At 43.5% G+C, this 18,585-nt stretch overlaps 1 protein-coding gene across 1 annotated transcript in view; it reads right to left on the bottom strand.

Annotated features, from left to right (window-relative positions):
* The window catches only part of LOC308119688 (uncharacterized protein), a gene marked incomplete at its 5' end in the record, with an annotated part of 100,636 nt that overhangs the window by 47,427 nt on the left and 34,624 nt on the right, over nucleotides 1-18,585 (bottom strand). The window contains 37 exons of the mRNA XM_080479837.1: nucleotides 302-469; nucleotides 1,097-1,201; nucleotides 1,295-1,444; nucleotides 2,918-3,097; nucleotides 3,241-3,347; nucleotides 3,803-3,915; nucleotides 5,190-5,302; nucleotides 5,396-5,545; nucleotides 7,017-7,196; nucleotides 8,502-8,669; nucleotides 9,297-9,401; nucleotides 9,495-9,644; nucleotides 9,775-9,859; nucleotides 9,968-9,995; nucleotides 10,092-10,113; nucleotides 10,269-10,294; nucleotides 10,412-10,506; nucleotides 10,612-10,820; nucleotides 11,118-11,297; nucleotides 11,441-11,547; nucleotides 12,003-12,115; nucleotides 12,214-12,413; nucleotides 12,603-12,770; nucleotides 13,398-13,502; nucleotides 13,596-13,745; nucleotides 14,370-14,395; nucleotides 14,513-14,607; nucleotides 14,713-14,921; nucleotides 15,219-15,398; nucleotides 15,542-15,648; nucleotides 16,104-16,216; nucleotides 17,491-17,603; nucleotides 17,697-17,846; nucleotides 17,977-18,061; nucleotides 18,170-18,197; nucleotides 18,294-18,315; nucleotides 18,471-18,496. Of these exons, the coding sequence (XP_080335963.1) occupies nucleotides 302-469; nucleotides 1,097-1,201; nucleotides 1,295-1,444; nucleotides 2,918-3,097; nucleotides 3,241-3,347; nucleotides 3,803-3,915; nucleotides 5,190-5,302; nucleotides 5,396-5,545; nucleotides 7,017-7,196; nucleotides 8,502-8,669; nucleotides 9,297-9,401; nucleotides 9,495-9,644; nucleotides 9,775-9,859; nucleotides 9,968-9,995; nucleotides 10,092-10,113; nucleotides 10,269-10,294; nucleotides 10,412-10,506; nucleotides 10,612-10,820; nucleotides 11,118-11,297; nucleotides 11,441-11,547; nucleotides 12,003-12,115; nucleotides 12,214-12,413; nucleotides 12,603-12,770; nucleotides 13,398-13,502; nucleotides 13,596-13,745; nucleotides 14,370-14,395; nucleotides 14,513-14,607; nucleotides 14,713-14,921; nucleotides 15,219-15,398; nucleotides 15,542-15,648; nucleotides 16,104-16,216; nucleotides 17,491-17,603; nucleotides 17,697-17,846; nucleotides 17,977-18,061; nucleotides 18,170-18,197; nucleotides 18,294-18,315; nucleotides 18,471-18,496 (4,331 nt within the window). The remainder of the gene's footprint in view (nucleotides 1-301; nucleotides 470-1,096; nucleotides 1,202-1,294; nucleotides 1,445-2,917; nucleotides 3,098-3,240; nucleotides 3,348-3,802; nucleotides 3,916-5,189; nucleotides 5,303-5,395; nucleotides 5,546-7,016; nucleotides 7,197-8,501; nucleotides 8,670-9,296; nucleotides 9,402-9,494; nucleotides 9,645-9,774; nucleotides 9,860-9,967; nucleotides 9,996-10,091; nucleotides 10,114-10,268; nucleotides 10,295-10,411; nucleotides 10,507-10,611; nucleotides 10,821-11,117; nucleotides 11,298-11,440; nucleotides 11,548-12,002; nucleotides 12,116-12,213; nucleotides 12,414-12,602; nucleotides 12,771-13,397; nucleotides 13,503-13,595; nucleotides 13,746-14,369; nucleotides 14,396-14,512; nucleotides 14,608-14,712; nucleotides 14,922-15,218; nucleotides 15,399-15,541; nucleotides 15,649-16,103; nucleotides 16,217-17,490; nucleotides 17,604-17,696; nucleotides 17,847-17,976; nucleotides 18,062-18,169; nucleotides 18,198-18,293; nucleotides 18,316-18,470; nucleotides 18,497-18,585) is intronic.

The raw sequence follows: 18,585 nt of genomic DNA, 5'->3' as shown, positions 1-18,585 counted from the left end.
CACGGAACCAAAGAATTAGGCGGCTCTCGTTGAAACTCGGGAAGCTGGGGCCGATGATGGTGAATGTCCTGTTCATTACTCTATCTCTCACTGAAGGTGAAAAGTCTTGTGCCTGTTAACATACAAAAGCACATATTTCCCATGCTGCAAATTCACATGCATGATATTTGGATAAAAGCATTTGACGTTATTACAATATCACCTGCAAATGATTGAAAAGGTGAGATAAGTGTGGGAGTAAAGAAATCCCTACTAATAAGTGCAGGATTGCAATTCCTGTCCAATTTCAGAAGTAGCCTACCAGGTCACTCTGTGTCACACGTGTGCAGAATAATTCCACATTTTCCTGAGCGTTGCCCTCTTCCAGCCGGTCAAAGACAGTATCAATTATTGCTGTATCATTGGGATCCACTGAGTTCAGGACTACATCTGCCACCTGGGAAGGCGTGAGTAGTTGCAGGACTTCGAGCTACAATAGGGAAGGGATATAAAGTCAGTAATGAGAAAAAACACAGGCGAAATAATCCAGTTTGACAGGTAAGCCATGACGGCAGTTGCCACTTACACTGGTGAAGTTTGGGTTGAGTGTTTGAAAGACCTGCAGCTCCCCAAATTGAGAGAAGTTGCCAAAGTTTGTCTGGAGCCACTGTTGGCTGCTTGTGCTTGACAAGACACAGCCAGGATCTGCAAGATGAAGAAATGCAAATATGTCATCAGAGTATAAGTCAAGTATGGTATGAGGATTTTTCCAAATTGAACCTGAGTGACTTTATTCACCTGATGTGTCGTTTCTGGAAAGGAACGGTATGATGAAGTGACTGACAACCGCTTCTTGTTGTTCTGTGTCCAAGGACGCAATTTGGCTGATGAATGCCTGAATGCTAAGATTTGAGAGAAAAGACTTTTAAAATCTTAAAATCCATAAGAATGACAATTGTTTCTGTTGTTTGGTTGACACTGGAGCCGTGCCTAAGAAATGCTCTTACACAATGTGGTACGTTGAACAGCTGAAGTTTCTGGAGCTGAGACAGAATAGGAAGTTTGTGGATGGAGAGGTCAGGAATGGACGGAGGTTCATCTGGAACCACCTGCTGACAAAATCGTTGTCCTCCAGTTGTGCTTGGCTGAAGTTGGCGATTGTCACCTCTCCAAGAGCCTCAAGAATGGTTGACTGCGTTTGGTCATTGGTGTTGCTGGGGGGCTACAAATTGTTTATTGGAGAAAAAAAAGAGTCAATAGAAGATTGACCAGAGGAAATCAGCAGGATTGTGTGCTTGCATAGTTCTGACTGTACCATGGTGGAAAACATCTTGAGGGCCTGGTCAAGTGCAGATGCAGGAGCTTTTTGTAGGAGAAGTTTCCACACTCCCACAACATCAGTCGTGGTGCTTTCCAGGGAGCATTTCAACAGTGTGGCCATGTTGATGGCAGTGAGAGATGCAGCCTTGAGAAAAGAATTAACAAGAAAAACATCAACAGACTGGTTAGGGCTCATGGAGATGTGTCTCTGGACTGGAATCTTTAAAAGGACAACAAGAGTTCTGGGATTGACAGGTTTCGTCAAACCGTCTTACCGAGGAACAGGCATGTTCACGGATGGTAAAGTTGCACACAGATTCCGAAGAATCGAGACTTGACAAGGTTTGATCAAGTCGTGATCTGAGAAAAAATAATGTCATATATGTAAATAACTCTCACTGCAATTCCAGTGTGGAAAGAAACTTTGCACTTCCACCCTCAGCACTGGAAAAAGAGTAATAAACCCACCTATTGAGTGCAGCACAGATGAGGTCCTCTGTGAAAAGATAATGTTTGTGTTTGAGACTATTGCTTGTCAAGTTGCAATTTTCTTTAAAAAAAGCTGTTGTGTTCTGGTGTTTGGCAGACTTACCATTGACTGGTGTGATTTTGCACTGGAGAAAAATAAAGCATAATTGTTAGTACAGAGGAAAGAAATTTGGATCATTACAGTTTCCTGATGAAACAACATTTTCCAAAGGAAGGAACATTTTCGAAATGAGGAGATGATAGCGTGATCCCTGTCAAACAACTACAGAAAGACACTCACCATGAACGACGCTGGTACTGCACAACCTATTTTTGTGGAAAAAAATGAAACACAGTTGTCTCATCAGTACAGCTGGACTCACTGAATTGGTACTGGACTTATCCTAAAAAAATCTGGCAGCATAGTGATTATTGGCCACTTACGTGTGAACATTTCCTTCAGTGACTCGATGCTTGATCTCAGGTTCTCTGAAATGTCCAGTGGCAGTAGGTACAAGCCTTCCTTCAAACCAGTCAGTCTGTAAGCAGACAAAAGAAATTTGCAGGACTTGTATTGAGCCAAAGGTTGCTATAATGCAAGCCTAAAATATGCAAGCTTTGGCTTGATTACTGTCATCACTTACATCTCGTTATATGATTGACAAGTGATGTTCCGAGGGATTACACGCAAGCTGTCGGGCTGGAGGCTGGCCAATACAGGGGTCAAATAGACCTGGAACCACAGCTGATAGTCTTCAGGTTGAAAGTCTTCAAATTCAGGAGCCAAGGCTGTCAAGGTCCGATTCAAGATGGTGACTCTCACAGCTGGGTTTGTGATTAAGGTCAGGTTTTCCTGAAAGAAAAAGAATAATGTTGCTGTAAAACAGGACCCTTTGCCACCCCAAACTTGCTGCCAAAACAATGGAGATCATGGCATTTGGCACATCTTTGTTCTCTGGTGCATCAGGTGCTTCACAGAGGAAATCATGGCAGCAATTCAGCCAAAGAACAGGGTAGAAATGTGTCTTTTTGAGACATACGAGGGCTTGGTATTAATGTGTCAAAGCAAATTGGATGCTAAAGCTTTATGGCTCTTTTGGAGGCCACAGTTGTGAGGAAAAATGTTGTAATGTTGATGTGAAGCAAATACCTGCTGGCTGATGGCTGTGAAATTCTGGAAAAACTGAGTGAGCGCTTCACCAACATCAGAGGAATTCACCAAGCTTGTAAACACAGCATCCACCAGGGTCTGGTTCTCTAAAGCGCCACTGTCTGGATCCAGGATCACTTCCACTTGCTGTTGTGGTGAGAGGTTGTCCACTACTTCCAGCTAATGACACATACACAGAGGATTCAATCATTTCATCTTTTTTTTAATCTGACCCGATAAAAGCAGGGCCTCGTGTCAAATGTCCAGGTTGGGCATGTTGTGCTGCAGTTGTGACATAAGATTGGGAGTTAAGTAGGACTTACCACAGACAGGTTGAAGACTCGGAGTTGAGAGTATGATGCGTATGTTGAAAATGGACCCAGGTTTGCAGCAAGCCACTCAGCATCATTGGCGATTCCCACCCTGCAATCTGAGGCACCAAGATGATATTCAAGTACCGCCAATTTTTGAAAGGATCTTTTCATAATTTGCACGGGCACAGCGAGAAGGTTGCGGGTTCAAATACTGCCAGAGGCCTTCGTGTGTAGAGTATACATGTTGTCCCTGAGTGTGCGTGGGTTTCTTCCGGGAACTCCGGTTTCCTCCCACAGTCCACTAAACATGCACGTGAGGTTATTTGGAGACCCTATATTCCACTAAGTGTGAATATGAGTGTGTGTGGCTGTCTGTCTCTGTATGTTTGCCCTGTGATAGACTGGCAACATGGCCCTGAACAGGATCAGCGGTATAGAATATGGAGGGATGGATTGATGGATGGATGGATGGATGGAACATGAGATACATGGTTGTCTTGTCCAGTTGTCCTGTCAGTGACATATCCACTCAAGCCATGTATGGTGCTACTGTTTAAAATGTTTACCCTACCTGGCGTGTTGATGACATTGATAGCATTGTTGAGGTAGGCCAACAGGACCTCGAAGATTTGTTGTTGCCTCATCAAGGAAGTCTGGCTGGCAGCACCACCTATCGCAACGGTACTGCAGAGTTTGGAAGAAAACATTGATTCTCAATGAAGAATCCATTTTTTTCAATTTGGTCTGACAAAAGTGTGATTCATCCCTTAAAAGTTACTCACACGACTTGGTAGTTGGTGCAGTTCATGCCTGTGGTTGTGATTCTGAGCATCTCTGGTGTGAAACTTGGAAGGAATGGCACCAATAACCCACGGAACCAAAGAATTAGGCGGCTCTCGTTGAAACTCGGGAAGCTGGGGCCGATGATGGTGAATGTCCTGTTCATTACTCTATCTCTCACTGAAGGTGAAAAGTCTTGTGCCTGTTAACATACAAAAGCACATATTTCCCATGCTGCAAATTCACATGCATGATATTTGGATAAAAGCATTTGACGTTATTACAATATCACCTGCAAATGATTGAAAAGGTGAGATAAGTGTGGGAGTAAAGAAATCCCTACTAATAAGTGCAGGATTGCAATTCCTGTCCAATTTCAGAAGTAGCCTACCAGGTCACTCTGTGTCACACGTGTGCAGAATAATTCCACATTTTCCTGAGCGTTGCCCTCTTCCAGCCGGTCAAAGACAGTATCAATTATTGCTGTATCATTGGGATCCACTGAGTTCAGGACTACATCTGCCACCTGGGAAGGCGTGAGTAGTTGCAGGACTTCGAGCTACAATAGGGAAGGGATATAAAGTCAGTAATGAGAAAAAACACTGGCGAAATAATCCAGTTTGACAGGTAAGCCATGACGGCAGTTGCCACTTACACTGGTGAAGTTTGGGTTGAGTGTTTGAAAGACCTGCAGCTCCCCAAATTGAGAGAAGTTGCCAAAGTTTGTCTGGAGCCACTGTTGGCTGCTTGTGCTTGACAAGACACAGCCAGGATCTGCAAGATGAAGAAATGCAAATATGTCATCAGAGTATAAGTCAAGTATGGTATGAGGATTTTTCCAAATTGAACCTGAGTGACTTTATTCACCTGATGTGTCGTTTCTGGAAAGGAACGGTATGATGAAGTGACTGACAACCGCTTCTTGTTGTTCTGTGTCCAAGGACGCAATTTGGCTGATGAATGCCTGAATGCTAAGATTTGAGAGAAAAGACTTTTAAAATCTTAAAATCCATAAGAATGACAATTGTTTCTGTTGTTTGGTTGACACTGGAGCCGTGCCTAAGAAATGCTCTTACACAATGTGGTACGTTGAACAGCTGAAGTTTCTGGAGCTGAGACAGAATAGGAAGTTTGTGGATGGAGAGGTCAGGAATGGACGGAGGTTCATCTGGAACCACCTGCTGACAAAATCGTTGTCCTCCAGTTGTGCTTGGCTGAAGTTGGCGATTGTCACCTCTCCAAGAGCCTCAAGAATGGTTGACTGCGTTTGGTCATTGGTGTTGCTGGGGGGCTACAAATTGTTTATTGGAGAAAAAAAAGAGTCAATAGAAGATTGACCAGAGGAAATCAGCAGGATTGTGTGCTTGCATAGTTCTGACTGTACCATGGTGGAAAACATCTTGAGGGCCTGGTCAAGTGCAGATGCAGGAGCTTTTTGTAGGAGAAGTTTCCACACTCCCACAACATCAGTCGTGGTGCTTTCCAGGGAGCATTTCAACAGTGTGGCCATGTTGATGGCAGTGAGAGATGCAGCCTTGAGAAAAGAATTAACAAGAAAAACATCAACAGACTGGTTAGGGCTCATGGAGATGTGTCTCTGGACTGGAATCTTTAAAAGGACAACAAGAGTTCTGGGATTGACAGGTTTCGTCAAACCGTCTTACCGAGGAACAGGCATGTTCACGGATGGTAAAGTTGCACACAGATTCCGAAGAATCGAGACTTGACAAGGTTTGATCAAGTCGTGATCTGAGAAAAAATAATGTCATATATGTAAATAACTCTCACTGCAATTCCAGTGTGGAAAGAAACTTTGCACTTCCACCCTCAGCACTGGAAAAAGAGTAATAAACCCACCTATTGAGTGCAGCACAGATGAGGTCCTCTGAAAAGATAATGTTTGTGTTTGAGACTATTGCTTGTCAAGTTGCAATTTTCTTTAAAAAAAGCTGTTGTGTTCTGGTGTTTGGCAGACTTACCATTGACTGGTGTGATTTTGCACTGGAGAAAAATAAAGCATAATTGTTAGTACAGAGGAAAGAAATTTGGATCATTACAGTTTCCTGATGAAACAACATTTTCCAAAGGAAGGAACATTTTCGAAATGAGGAGATGATAGCGTGATCCCTGTCAAACAACTACAGAAAGACACTCACCATGAACGACGCTGGTACTGCACAACCTATTTTTGTGGAAAAAAATGAAACACAGTTGTCTCATCAGTACAGCTGGACTCACTGAATTGGTACTGGACTTATCCTAAAAAAATCTGGCAGCATAGTGATTATTGGCCACTTACGTGTGAACATTTCCTTCAGTGACTCGATGCTTGATCTCAGGTTCTCTGAAATGTCCAGTGGCAGTAGGTACAAGCCTTCCTTCAAACCAGTCAGTCTGTAAGCAGACAAAAGAAATTTGCAGGACTTGTATTGAGCCAAAGGTTGCTATAATGCAAGCCTAAAATATGCAAGCTTTGGCTTGATTACTGTCATCACTTACATCTCGTTATATGATTGACAAGTGATGTTCCGAGGGATTACACGCAAGCTGTCGGGCTGGAGGCTGGCCAATACAGGGGTCAAATAGACCTGGAACCACAGCTGATAGTCTTCAGGTTGAAAGTCTTCAAATTCAGGAGCCAAGGCTGTCAAGGTCCGATTCAAGATGGTGACTCTCACAGCTGGGTTTGTGATTAAGGTCAGGTTTTCCTGAAAGAAAAAGAATAATGTTGCTGTAAAACAGGACCCTTTGCCACCCCAAACTTGCTGCCAAAACAATAGAGATCATGGCATTTGGCACATCTTTGTTCTCTGGTGCATCAGGTGCTTCACAGAGGAAATCATGGCAGCAATTCAGCCAAAGAACAGGGTAGAAATGTGTCTTTTTGAGACATACGAGGGCTTGGTATTAATGTGTCAAAGCAAATTGGATGCTAAAGCTTTATGGCTCTTTTGGAGGCCACAGTTGTGAGGAAAAATGTTGTAATGTTGATGTGAAGCAAATACCTGCTGGCTGATGGCTGTGAAATTCTGGAAAAACTGAGTGAGCGCTTCACCAACATCAGAGGAATTCACCAAGCTTGTAAACACAGCATCCACCAGGGTCTGGTTCTCTAAAGCGCCACTGTCTGGATCCAGGATCACTTCCACTTGCTGTTGTGGTGAGAGGTTGTCCACTACTTCCAGCTAATGACACATACACAGAGGATTCAATCATTTCATCTTTTTTTTAATCTGACCCGATAAAAGCAGGGCCTCGTGTCAAATGTCCAGGTTGGGCATGTTGTGCTGCAGTTGTGACATAAGATTGGGAGTTAAGTAGGACTTACCACAGACAGGTTGAAGACTCGGAGTTGAGAGTATGATGCGTATGTTGAAAATGGACCCAGGTTTGCAGCAAGCCACTCAGCATCATTGGCGATTCCCACCCTGCAATCTGAGGCACCAAGATGATATTTAAGTACCGCCAATTTTTGAAAGGATCTTTTCATAATTTGCACGGGCACAGCGAGAAGGTTGCGGGTTCAAATACTGCCAGAGGCCTTCGTGTGTAGAGTATACATGTTGTCCCTGAGTGTGCGTGGGTTTCTTCCGGGAACTCCGGTTTCCTCCCACAGTCCACTAAACATGCACGTGAGGTTATTTGGAGACCCTATATTCCACTAAGTGTGAATATGAGTGTGTGTGGCTGTCTGTCTCTGTATGTTTGCCCTGTGATAGACTGGCAACATGGCCCTGAACAGGATCAGCGGTATAGAATATGGAGGGATGGATTGATGGATGGATGGATGGATGGAACATGAGATACATGGTTGTCATGTCCAGTTGTCCTGTCAGTGACATATCCACTCAAGCCATGTATGGTGCTACTGTTTAAAATGTTTACCCTACCTGGCGTGTTGATGACATTGATAGCATTGTTGAGGTAGGCCAACAGGACCTCGAAGATTTGTTGTTGCCTCATCAAGGAAGTCTGGCTGGCAGCACCACCTATCGCAACGGTACTGCAGAGTTTGGAAGAAAACATTGATTCTCAATGAAGAATCCATTTTTTTCAATTTGGTCTGACAAAAGTGTGATTCATCCCTTAAAAGTTACTCACACGAATTGGTAGTTGGTGCAGTTCATGCCTGTGGTTGTGATTCTGAGCATCTCTGGTGTGAAACTTGGAAGGAATGGCACCAATAACCCACGGAACCAAAGAATTAGGCGGCTCTCGTTGAAACTCGGGAAGCTGGGGCCGATGATGGTGAATGTCCTGTTCATTACTCTATCTCTCACTGAAGGTGAAAAGTCTTGTGCCTGTTAACATACAAAAGCACATATTTCCCATGCTGCAAATTCACATGCATGATATTTGGATAAAAGCATTTGACGTTATTACAATATCACCTGCAAATGATTGAAAAGGTGAGATAAGTGTGGGAGTAAAGAAATCCCTACTAATAAGTGCAGGATTGCAATTCCTGTCCAATTTCAGAAGTAGCCTACCAGGTCACTCTGTGTCACACGTGTGCAGAATAATTCCACATTTTCCTGAGCGTTGCCCTCTTCCAGCCGGTCAAAGACAGTATCAATTATTGCTGTATCATTGGGATCCACTGAGTTCAGGACTACATCTGCCACCTGGGAAGGCGTGAGTAGTTGCAGGACTTCGAGCTACAATAGGGAAGGGATATAAAGTCAGTAATGAGAAAAAACACTGGCGAAATAATCCAGTTTGACAGGTAAGCCATGACGGCAGTTGCCACTTACACTGGTGAAGTTTGGGTTGAGTGTTTGAAAGACCTGCAGCTCCCCAAATTGAGAGAAGTTGCCAAAGTTTGTCTGGAGCCACTGTTGGCTGCTTGTGCTTGACAAGACACAGCCAGGATCTGCAAGATGAAGAAATGCAAATATGTCATCAGAGTATAAGTCAAGTATGGTATGAGGATTTTTCCAAATTGAACCTGAGTGACTTTATTCACCTGATGTGTCGTTTCTGGAAAGGAACGGTATGATGAAGTGACTGACAACCGCTTCTTGTTGTTCTGTGTCCAAGGACGCAATTTGGCTGATGAATGCCTGAATGCTAAGATTTGAGAGAAAAGACTTTTAAAATCTTAAAATCCATAAGAATGACAATTGTTTCTGTTGTTTGGTTGACACTGGAGCCGTGCCTAAGAAATGCTCTTACACAATGTGGTACGTTGAACAGCTGAAGTTTCTGGAGCTGAGACAGAATAGGAAGTTTGTGGATGGAGAGGTCAGGAATGGACGGAGGTTCATCTGGAACCACCTGCTGACAAAATCGTTGTCCTCCAGTTGTGCTTGGCTGAAGTTGGCGATTGTCACCTCTCCAAGAGCCTCAAGAATGGTTGACTGCGTTTGGTCATTGGTGTTGCTGGGGGGCTACAAATTGTTTATTGGAGAAAAAAAAGAGTCAATAGAAGATTGACCAGAGGAAATCAGCAGGATTGTGTGCTTGCATAGTTCTGACTGTACCATGGTGGAAAACATCTTGAGGGCCTGGTCAAGTGCAGATGCAGGAGCTTTTTGTAGGAGAAGTTTCCACACTCCCACAACATCAGTCGTGGTGCTTTCCAGGGAGCATTTCAACAGTGTGGCCATGTTGATGGCAGTGAGAGATGCAGCCTTGAGAAAAGAATTAACAAGAAAAACATCAACAGACTGGTTAGGGCTCATGGAGATGTGTCTCTGGACTGGAATCTTTAAAAGGACAACAAGAGTTCTGGGATTGACAGGTTTCGTCAAACCGTCTTACCGAGGAACAGGCATGTTCACGGATGGTAAAGTTGCACACAGATTCCGAAGAATCGAGACTTGACAAGGTTTGATCAAGTCGTGATCTGAGAAAAAATAATGTCATATATGTAAATAACTCTCACTGCAATTCCAGTGTGGAAAGAAACTTTGCACTTCCACCCTCAGCACTGGAAAAAGAGTAATAAACCCACCTATTGAGTGCAGCACAGATGAGGTCCTCTGTGAAAAGATAATGTTTGTGTTTGAGACTATTGCTTGTCAAGTTGCAATTTTCTTTAAAAAAAGCTGTTGTGTTCTGGTGTTTGGCAGACTTACCATTGACTGGTGTGATTTTGCACTGGAGAAAAATAAAGCATAATTGTTAGTACAGAGGAAAGAAATTTGGATCATTACAGTTTCCTGATGAAACAACATTTTCCAAAGGAAGGAACATTTTCGAAATGAGGAGATGATAGCGTGATCCCTGTCAAACAACTACAGAAAGACACTCACCATGAACGACGCTGGTACTGCACAACCTATTTTTGTGGAAAAAAATGAAACACAGTTGTCTCATCAGTACAGCTGGACTCACTGAATTGGTACTGGACTTATCCTAAAAAAATCTGGCAGCATAGTGATTATTGGCCACTTACGTGTGAACATTTCCTTCAGTGACTCGATGCTTGATCTCAGGTTCTCTGAAATGTCCAGTGGCAGTAGGTACAAGCCTTCCTTCAAACCAGTCAGTCTGTAAGCAGACAAAAGAAATTTGCAGGACTTGTATTGAGCCAAAGGTTGCTATAATGCAAGCCTAAAATATGCAAGCTTTGGCTTGATTACTGTCATCACTTACATCTCGTTATATGATTGACAAGTGATGTTCCGAGGGATTACACGCAAGCTGTCGGGCTGGAGGCTGGCCAATACAGGGGTCAAATAGACCTGGAACCACAGCTGATAGTCTTCAGGTTGAAAGTCTTCAAATTCAGGAGCCAAGGCTGTCAAGGTCCGATTCAAGATGGTGACTCTCACAGCTGGGTTTGTGATTAAGGTCAGGTTTTCCTGAAAGAAAAAGAATAATGTTGCTGTAAAACAGGACCCTTTGCCACCACAACCTTGCTGCCAAAACAATGGAGATCATGGCATTTGGCACATCTTTGTTCTCTGGTGCATCAGGTGCTTCACAGAGGAAATCATGGCAGCAATTCAGCCAAAGAACAGGGTAGAAATGTGTCTTTTTGAGACATACGAGGGCTTGGTATTAATGTGTCAAAGCAAATTGGATGCTAAAGCTTTATGGCTCTTTTGGAGGCCACAGTTGTGAGGAAAAATGTTGTAATGTTGATGTGAAGCAAATACCTGCTGGCTGATGGCTGTGAAATTCTGGAAAAACTGAGTGAGCGCTTCACCAACATCAGAGGAATTCACCAAGCTTGTAAACACAGCATCCACCAGGGTCTGGTTCTCTAAAGCGCCACTGTCTGGATCCAGGATCACTTCCACTTGCTGTTGTGGTGAGAGGTTGTCCACTACTTCCAGCTAATGACACATACACAGAGGATTCAATCATTTCATCTTTTTTTTAATCTGACCCGATAAAAGCAGGGCCTCGTGTCAAATGTCCAGGTTGGGCATGTTGTGCTGCAGTTGTGACATAAGATTGGGAGTTAAGTAGGACTTACCACAGACAGGTTGAAGACTCGGAGTTGAGAGTATGATGCGTATGTTGAAAATGGACCCAGGTTTGCAGCAAGCCACTCAGCATCATTGGCGATTCCCACCCTGCAATCTGAGGCACCAAGATGATATTTAAGTACCGCCAATTTTTGAAAGGATCTTTTCATAATTTGCACGGGCACAGCGAGAAGGTTGCGGGTTCAAATACTGCCAGAGGCCTTCGTGTGTAGAATATACATGTTGTCCCTGAGTGTGCGTGGGTTTCTTCCGGGAACTCCGGTTTCCTCCCACAGTCCACTAAACATGCACGTGAGGTTATTTGGAGACCCTATATTCCACTAAGTGTGAATATGAGTGTGTGTGGCTGTCTGTCTCTGTATGTTTGCCCTGTGATAGACTGGCAACATGGCCCTGAACAGGATCAGCGGTATAGAATATGGAGGGATGGATTGATGGATGGATGGATGGATGGAACATGAGATACATGGTTGTCTTGTCCAGTTGTCCTGTCAGTGACATATCCACTCAAGCCATGTATGGTGCTACTGTTTAAAATGTTTACCCTACCTGGCGTGTTGATGACATTGATAGCATTGTTGAGGTAGGCCAACAGGACCTCGAAGATTTGTTGTTGCCTCATCAAGGAAGTCTGGCTGGCAGCACCACCTATCGCAACGGTACTGCAGAGTTTGGAAGAAAACATTGATTCTCAATGAAGAATCCATTTTTTTCAATTTGGTCTGACAAAAGTGTGATTCATCCCTTAAAAGTTACTCACACGACTTGGTAGTTGGTGCAGTTCATGCCTGTGGTTGTGATTCTGAGCATCTCTGGTGTGAAACTTGGAAGGAATGGCACCAATAACCCACGGAACCAAAGAATTAGGCGGCTCTCGTTGAAACTCGGGAAGCTGGGGCCGATGATGGTGAATGTCCTGTTCATTACTCTATCTCTCACTGAAGGTGAAAAGTCTTGTGCCTGTTAACATACAAAAGCACATATTTCCCATGCTGCAAATTCACATGCATGATATTTGGATAAAAGCATTTGACGTTATTACAATATCACCTGCAAATGATTGAAAAGGTGAGATAAGTGTGGGAGTAAAGAAATCCCTACTAATAAGTGCAGGATTGCAATTCCTGTCCAATTTCAGAAGTAGCCTACCAGGTCACTCTGTGTCACACGTGTGCAGAATAATTCCACATTTTCCTGAGCGTTGCCCTCTTCCAGCCGGTCAAAGACAGTATCAATTATTGCTGTATCATTGGGATCCACTGAGTTCAGGACTACATCTGCCACCTGGGAAGGCGTGAGTAGTTGCAGGACTTCGAGCTACAATAGGGAAGGGATATAAAGTCAGTAATGAGAAAAAACACTGGCGAAATAATCCAGTTTGACAGGTAAGCCATGACGGCAGTTGCCACTTACACTGGTGAAGTTTGGGTTGAGTGTTTGAAAGACCTGCAGCTCCCCAAATTGAGAGAAGTTGCCAAAGTTTGTCTGGAGCCACTGTTGGCTGCTTGTGCTTGACAAGACACAGCCAGGATCTGCAAGATGAAGAAATGCAAATATGTCATCAGAGTATAAGTCAAGTATGGTATGAGGATTTTTCCAAATTGAACCTGAGTGACTTTATTCACCTGATGTGTCGTTTCTGGAAAGGAACGGTATGATGAAGTGACTGACAACCGCTTCTTGTTGTTCTGTGTCCAAGGACGCAATTTGGCTGATGAATGCCTGAATGCTAAGATTTGAGAGAAAAGACTTTTAAAATCTTAAAATCCATAAGAATGACAATTGTTTCTGTTGTTTGGTTGACACTGGAGCCGTGCCTAAGAAATGCTCTTACACAATGTGGTACGTTGAACAGCTGAAGTTTCTGGAGCTGAGACAGAATAGGAAGTTTGTGGATGGAGAGGTCAGGAATGGACGGAGGTTCATCTGGAACCACCTGCTGACAAAATCGTTGTCCTCCAGTTGTGCTTGGCTGAAGTTGGCGATTGTCACCTCTCCAAGAGCCTCAAGAATGGTTGACTGCGTTTGGTCATTGGTGTTGCTGGGGGGCTACAAATTGTTTATTGGAGAAAAAAAAGAGTCAATAGAAGATTGACCAGAGGAAATCAGCAGGATTGTGTGCTTGCATAGTTCTGACTGTACCATGGTGGAAAACATCTTGAGGGCCTGGTCAAGTGCAGATGCAGGAGCTTTTTGTAGGAGAAGTTTCCACACTCCCACAACATCAGTCGTGGTGCTTTCCAGGGAGCATTTCAACAGTGTGGCCATGTTGATGGCAGTGAGAGATGCAGCCTTGAGAAAAGAATTAACAAGAAAAACATCAACAGACTGGTTAGGGCTCATGGAGATGTGTCTCTGGACTGGAATCTTTAAAAGGACAACAAGAGTTCTGGGATTGACAGGTTTCGTCAAACCGTCTTACCGAGGAACAGGCATGTTCACGGATGGTAAAGTTGCACACAGATTCCGAAGAATCGAGACTTGACAAGGTTTGATCAAGTCGTGATCTGAGAAAAAATAATGTCATATATGTAAATAACTCTCACTGCAATTCCAGTGTGGAAAGAAACTTTGCACTTCCACCCTCAGCACTGGAAAAAGAGTAATAAACCCACCTATTGAGTGCAGCACAGATGAGGTCCTCTGTGAAAAGATAATGTTTGTGTTTGAGACTATTGCTTGTCAAGTTGCAATTTTCTTTAAAAAAAGCTGTTGTGTTCTGGTGTTTGGCAGACTTACCATTGACTGGTGTGATTTTGCACTGGAGAAAAATAAAGCATAATTGTTAGTACAGAGGAAAGAAATTTGGATCATTACAGTTTCCTGATGAAACAACATTTTCCAAAGGAAGGAACATTTTCGAAATGAGGAGATGATAGCGTGATCCCTGTCAAACAACTACAGAAAGACACTCACCATGAACGACGCTGGTACTGCACAACCTATTTTTGTGGAAAAAAATGAAACACAGTTGTCTCATCAGTACAGCTGGACTCACTGAATTGGTACTGGACTTATCCTAAAAAAATCTGGCAGCATAGTGATTATTGGCCACTTACGTGTGAACATTTCCTTCAGTGACTCGATGCTTGATCTCAGGTTCTCTGAAATGTCCAGTGGCAGTAGGTACAAGCCTTCCTTCAAACCAGTCAGTCTGTAAGCAGACAAAAGAAATTTGCAGGACTTGTATTGAGCCAAAGGTTGCTATAATGCAAGCCTAAAATATGCAAGCTTTGGCTTGATTACTGTCATCACTTACATCTCGTTATATGATTGACAAGTGATGTTCCGAGGGATTACACGCAAGCTGTCGGGCTGGAGGCTGGCCAATACAGGGGTCAAATAGACCTGGAACCACAGCTGATAGTCTTCAGGTTGAAAGTCTTCAAATTCAGGAGCCAAGGCTGTCAAGGTCCGATTCAAGATGGTGACTCTCACAGCTGGGTTTGTGATTAAGGTCAGGTTTTCCTGAAAGAAAAAGAATAATGTTGCTGTAAAACAGGACCCTTTGCCACCCCAAACTTGCTGCCAAAACAATGGAGATCATGGCATTTGGCACATCTTTGTTCTCTGGTGCATCAGGTGCTTCACAGAGGAAATCATGGCAGCAATTCAGCCAAAGAACAGGGTAGAAATGTGTCTTTTTGAGACATACGAGGGCTTGGTATTAATGTGTCAAAGCAAATTGGATGCTAAAGCTTTATGGCTCTTTTGGAGGCCACAGTTGTGAGGAAAAATGTTGTAATGTTGATGTGAAGCAAATACCTGCTGGCTGATGGCTGTGAAATTCTGGAAAAACTGAGTGAGCGCTTCACCAACATCAGAGGAATTCACCAAGCTTGTAAACACAGCATCCACCAGGGTCTGGTTCTCTAAAGCGCCACTGTCTGGATCCAGGATCACTTCCACTTGCTGTTGTGGTGAGAGGTTGTCCACTACTTCCAGCTAATGACACATACACAGAGGATTCAATCATTTCATCTTTTTTTTAATCTGACCCGATAAAAGCAGGGCCTCGTGTCAAATGTCCAGGTTGGGCATGTTGTGCTGCAGTTGTGACATAAGATTGGGAGTTAAGTAGGACTTACCACAGACAGGTTGAAGACTCGGAGTTGAGAGTATGATGCGTATGTTGAAAATGGACCCAGGTTTGCAGCAAGCCACTCAGCATCATTGGCGATTCCCACCCTGCAATCTGAGGCACCAAGATGATATTCAAGTACCGCCAATTTTTGAAAGGATCTTTTCATAATTTGCACGGGCACAGCGAGAAGGTTGCGGGTTCAAATACTGCCAGAGGCCTTCGTGTGTAGAGTATACATGTTGTCCCTGAGTGTGCGTGGGTTTCTTCCGGGAACTCCGGTTTCCTCCCACAGTCCACTAAACATGCACGTGAGGTTATTTGGAGACCCTATATTCCACTAAGTGTGAATATGAGTGTGTGTGGCTGTCTGTCTCTGTATGTTTGCCCTGTGATAGACTGGCAACATGGCCCTGAACAGGATCAGCGGTATAGAATATGGAGGGATGGATTGATGGATGGATGGATGGATGGAACATGAGATACATGGTTGTCTTGTCCAGTTGTCCTGTCAGTGACATATCCACTCAAGCCATGTATGGTGCTACTGTTTAAAATGTTTACCCTACCTGGCGTGTTGATGACATTGATAGCATTGTTGAGGTAGGCCAACAGGACCTCGAAGATTTGTTGTTGCCTCATCAAGGAAGTCTGGCTGGCAGCACCACCTATCGCAACGGTACTGCAGAGTTTGGAAGAAAACATTGATTCTCAATGAAGAATCCATTTTTTTCAATTTGGTCTGACAAAAGTGTGATTCATCCCTTAAAAGTTACTCACACGACTTGGTAGTTGGTGCAGTTCATGCCTGTGGTTGTGATTCTGAGCATCTCTGGTGTGAAACTTGGAAGGAATGGCACCAATAACCCACGGAACCAAAGAATTAGGCGGCTCTCGTTGAAACTCGGGAAGCTGGGGCCGATGATGGTGAATGTCCTGTTCATTACTCTATCTCTCACTGAAGGTGAAAAGTCTTGTGCCTGTTAACATACAAAAGCACATATTTCCCATGCTGCAAATTCACATGCATGATATTTGGATAAAAGCATTTGACGTTATTACAATATCACCTGCAAATGATTGAAAAGGTGAGATAAGTGTGGGAGTAAAGAAATCCCTACTAATAAGTGCAGGATTGCAATTCCTGTCCAATTTCAGAAGTAGCCTACCAGGTCACTCTGTGTCACACGTGTGCAGAATAATTCCACATTTTCCTGAGCGTTGCCCTCTTCCAGCCGGTCAAAGACAGTATCAATTATTGCTGTATCATTGGGATCCACTGAGTTCAGGACTACATCTGCCACCTGGGAAGGCGTGAGTAGTTGCAGGACTTCGAGCTACAATAGGGAAGGGATATAAAGTCAGTAATGAGAAAAAACACTGGCGAAATAATCCAGTTTGACAGGTAAGCCATGACGGCAGTTGCCACTTACACTGGTGAAGTTTGGGTTGAGTGTTTGAAAGACCTGCAGCTCCCCAAATTGAGAGAAGTTGCCAAAGTTTGTCTGGAGCCACTGTTGGCTGCTTGTGCTTGACAAGACACAGCCAGGATCTGCAAGATGAAGAAATGCAAATATGTCATCAGAGTATAAGTCAAGTATGGTATGAGGATTTTTCCAAATTGAACCTGAGTGACTTTATTCACCTGATGTGTCGTTTCTGGAAAGGAACGGTATGATGAAGTGACTGACAACCGCTTCTTGTTGTTCTGTGTCCAAGGACGCAATTTGGCTGATGAATGCCTGAATGCTAAGATTTGAGAGAAAAGACTTTTAAAATCTTAAAATCCATAAGAATGACAATTGTTTCTGTTGTTTGGTTGACACTGGAGCCGTGCCTAAGAAATGCTCTTACACAATGTGGTACGTTGAACAGCTGAAGTTTCTGGAGCTGAGACAGAATAGGAAGTTTGTGGATGGAGAGGTCAGGAATGGACGGAGGTTCATCTGGAACCACCTGCTGACAAAATCGTTGTCCTCCAGTTGTGCTTGGCTGAAGTTGGCGATTGTCACCTCTCCAAGAGCCTCAAGAATGGTTGACTGCGTTTGGTCATTGGTGTTGCTGGGGGGCTACAAATTGTTTATTGGAGAAAAAAAAGAGTCAATAGAAGATTGACCAGAGGAAATCAGCAGGATTGTGTGCTTGCATAGTTCTGACTGTACCATGGTGGAAAACATCTTGAGGGCCTGGTCAAGTGCAGATGCAGGAGCTTTTTGTAGGAGAAGTTTCCACACTCCCACAACATCAGTCGTGGTGCTTTCCAGGGAGCATTTCAACAGTGTGGCCATGTTGATGGCAGTGAGAGATGCAGCCTTGAGAAAAGAATTAACAAGAAAAACATCAACAGACTGGTTAGGGCTCATGGAGATGTGTCTCTGGACTGGAATCTTTAAAAGGACAACAAGAGTTCTGGGATTGACAGGTTTCGTCAAACCGTCTTACCGAGGAACAGGCATGTTCACGGATGGTAAAGTTGCACACAGATTCCGAAGAATCGAGACTTGACAAGGTTTGATCAAGTCGTGATCTGAGAAAAAATAATGTCATATATGTAAATAACTCTCACTGCAATTCCAGTGTGGAAAGAAACTTTGCACTTCCACCCTCAGCACTGGAAAAAGAGTAATAAACCCACCTATTGAGTGCAGCACAGATGAGGTCCTCTGTGAAAAGATAATGTTTGTGTTTGAGACTATTGCTTGTCAAATTGCAATTTTCTTTAAAAAAAGCTGTTGTGTTCTGGTGTTTTGCAGACTTACCATTGACTGGTGTGATTTTGCACTGGAGAAAAATAAAGCATAATTGTTAGTACAGAGGAAAGAAATTTGGATCATTACAGTTTCCTGATGAAACAACATTTTCCAAAGGAAGGAACATTTTCGAAATGAGGAGATGATAGCGTGATCCCTGTCAAACAACTACAGAAAGACACTCACCATGAACGACGCTGGTACTGCACAACCTATTTTTGTGGAAAAAAATGAAACACAGTTGTCTCATCAGTACAGCTGGACTCACTGAATTGGTACTGGACTTATCCTAAAAAAATCT

This window comes from Lipophrys pholis (genome assembly GCF_963383615.2).
Source record: "Lipophrys pholis genome assembly, chromosome: 14".
Taxonomy (NCBI): domain Eukaryota; kingdom Metazoa; phylum Chordata; class Actinopteri; order Blenniiformes; family Blenniidae; genus Lipophrys; species Lipophrys pholis.
The sequence above is the reverse complement of the archived record's forward strand: the minus strand, read 5'-3'. Positions and strand labels throughout refer to the sequence as shown.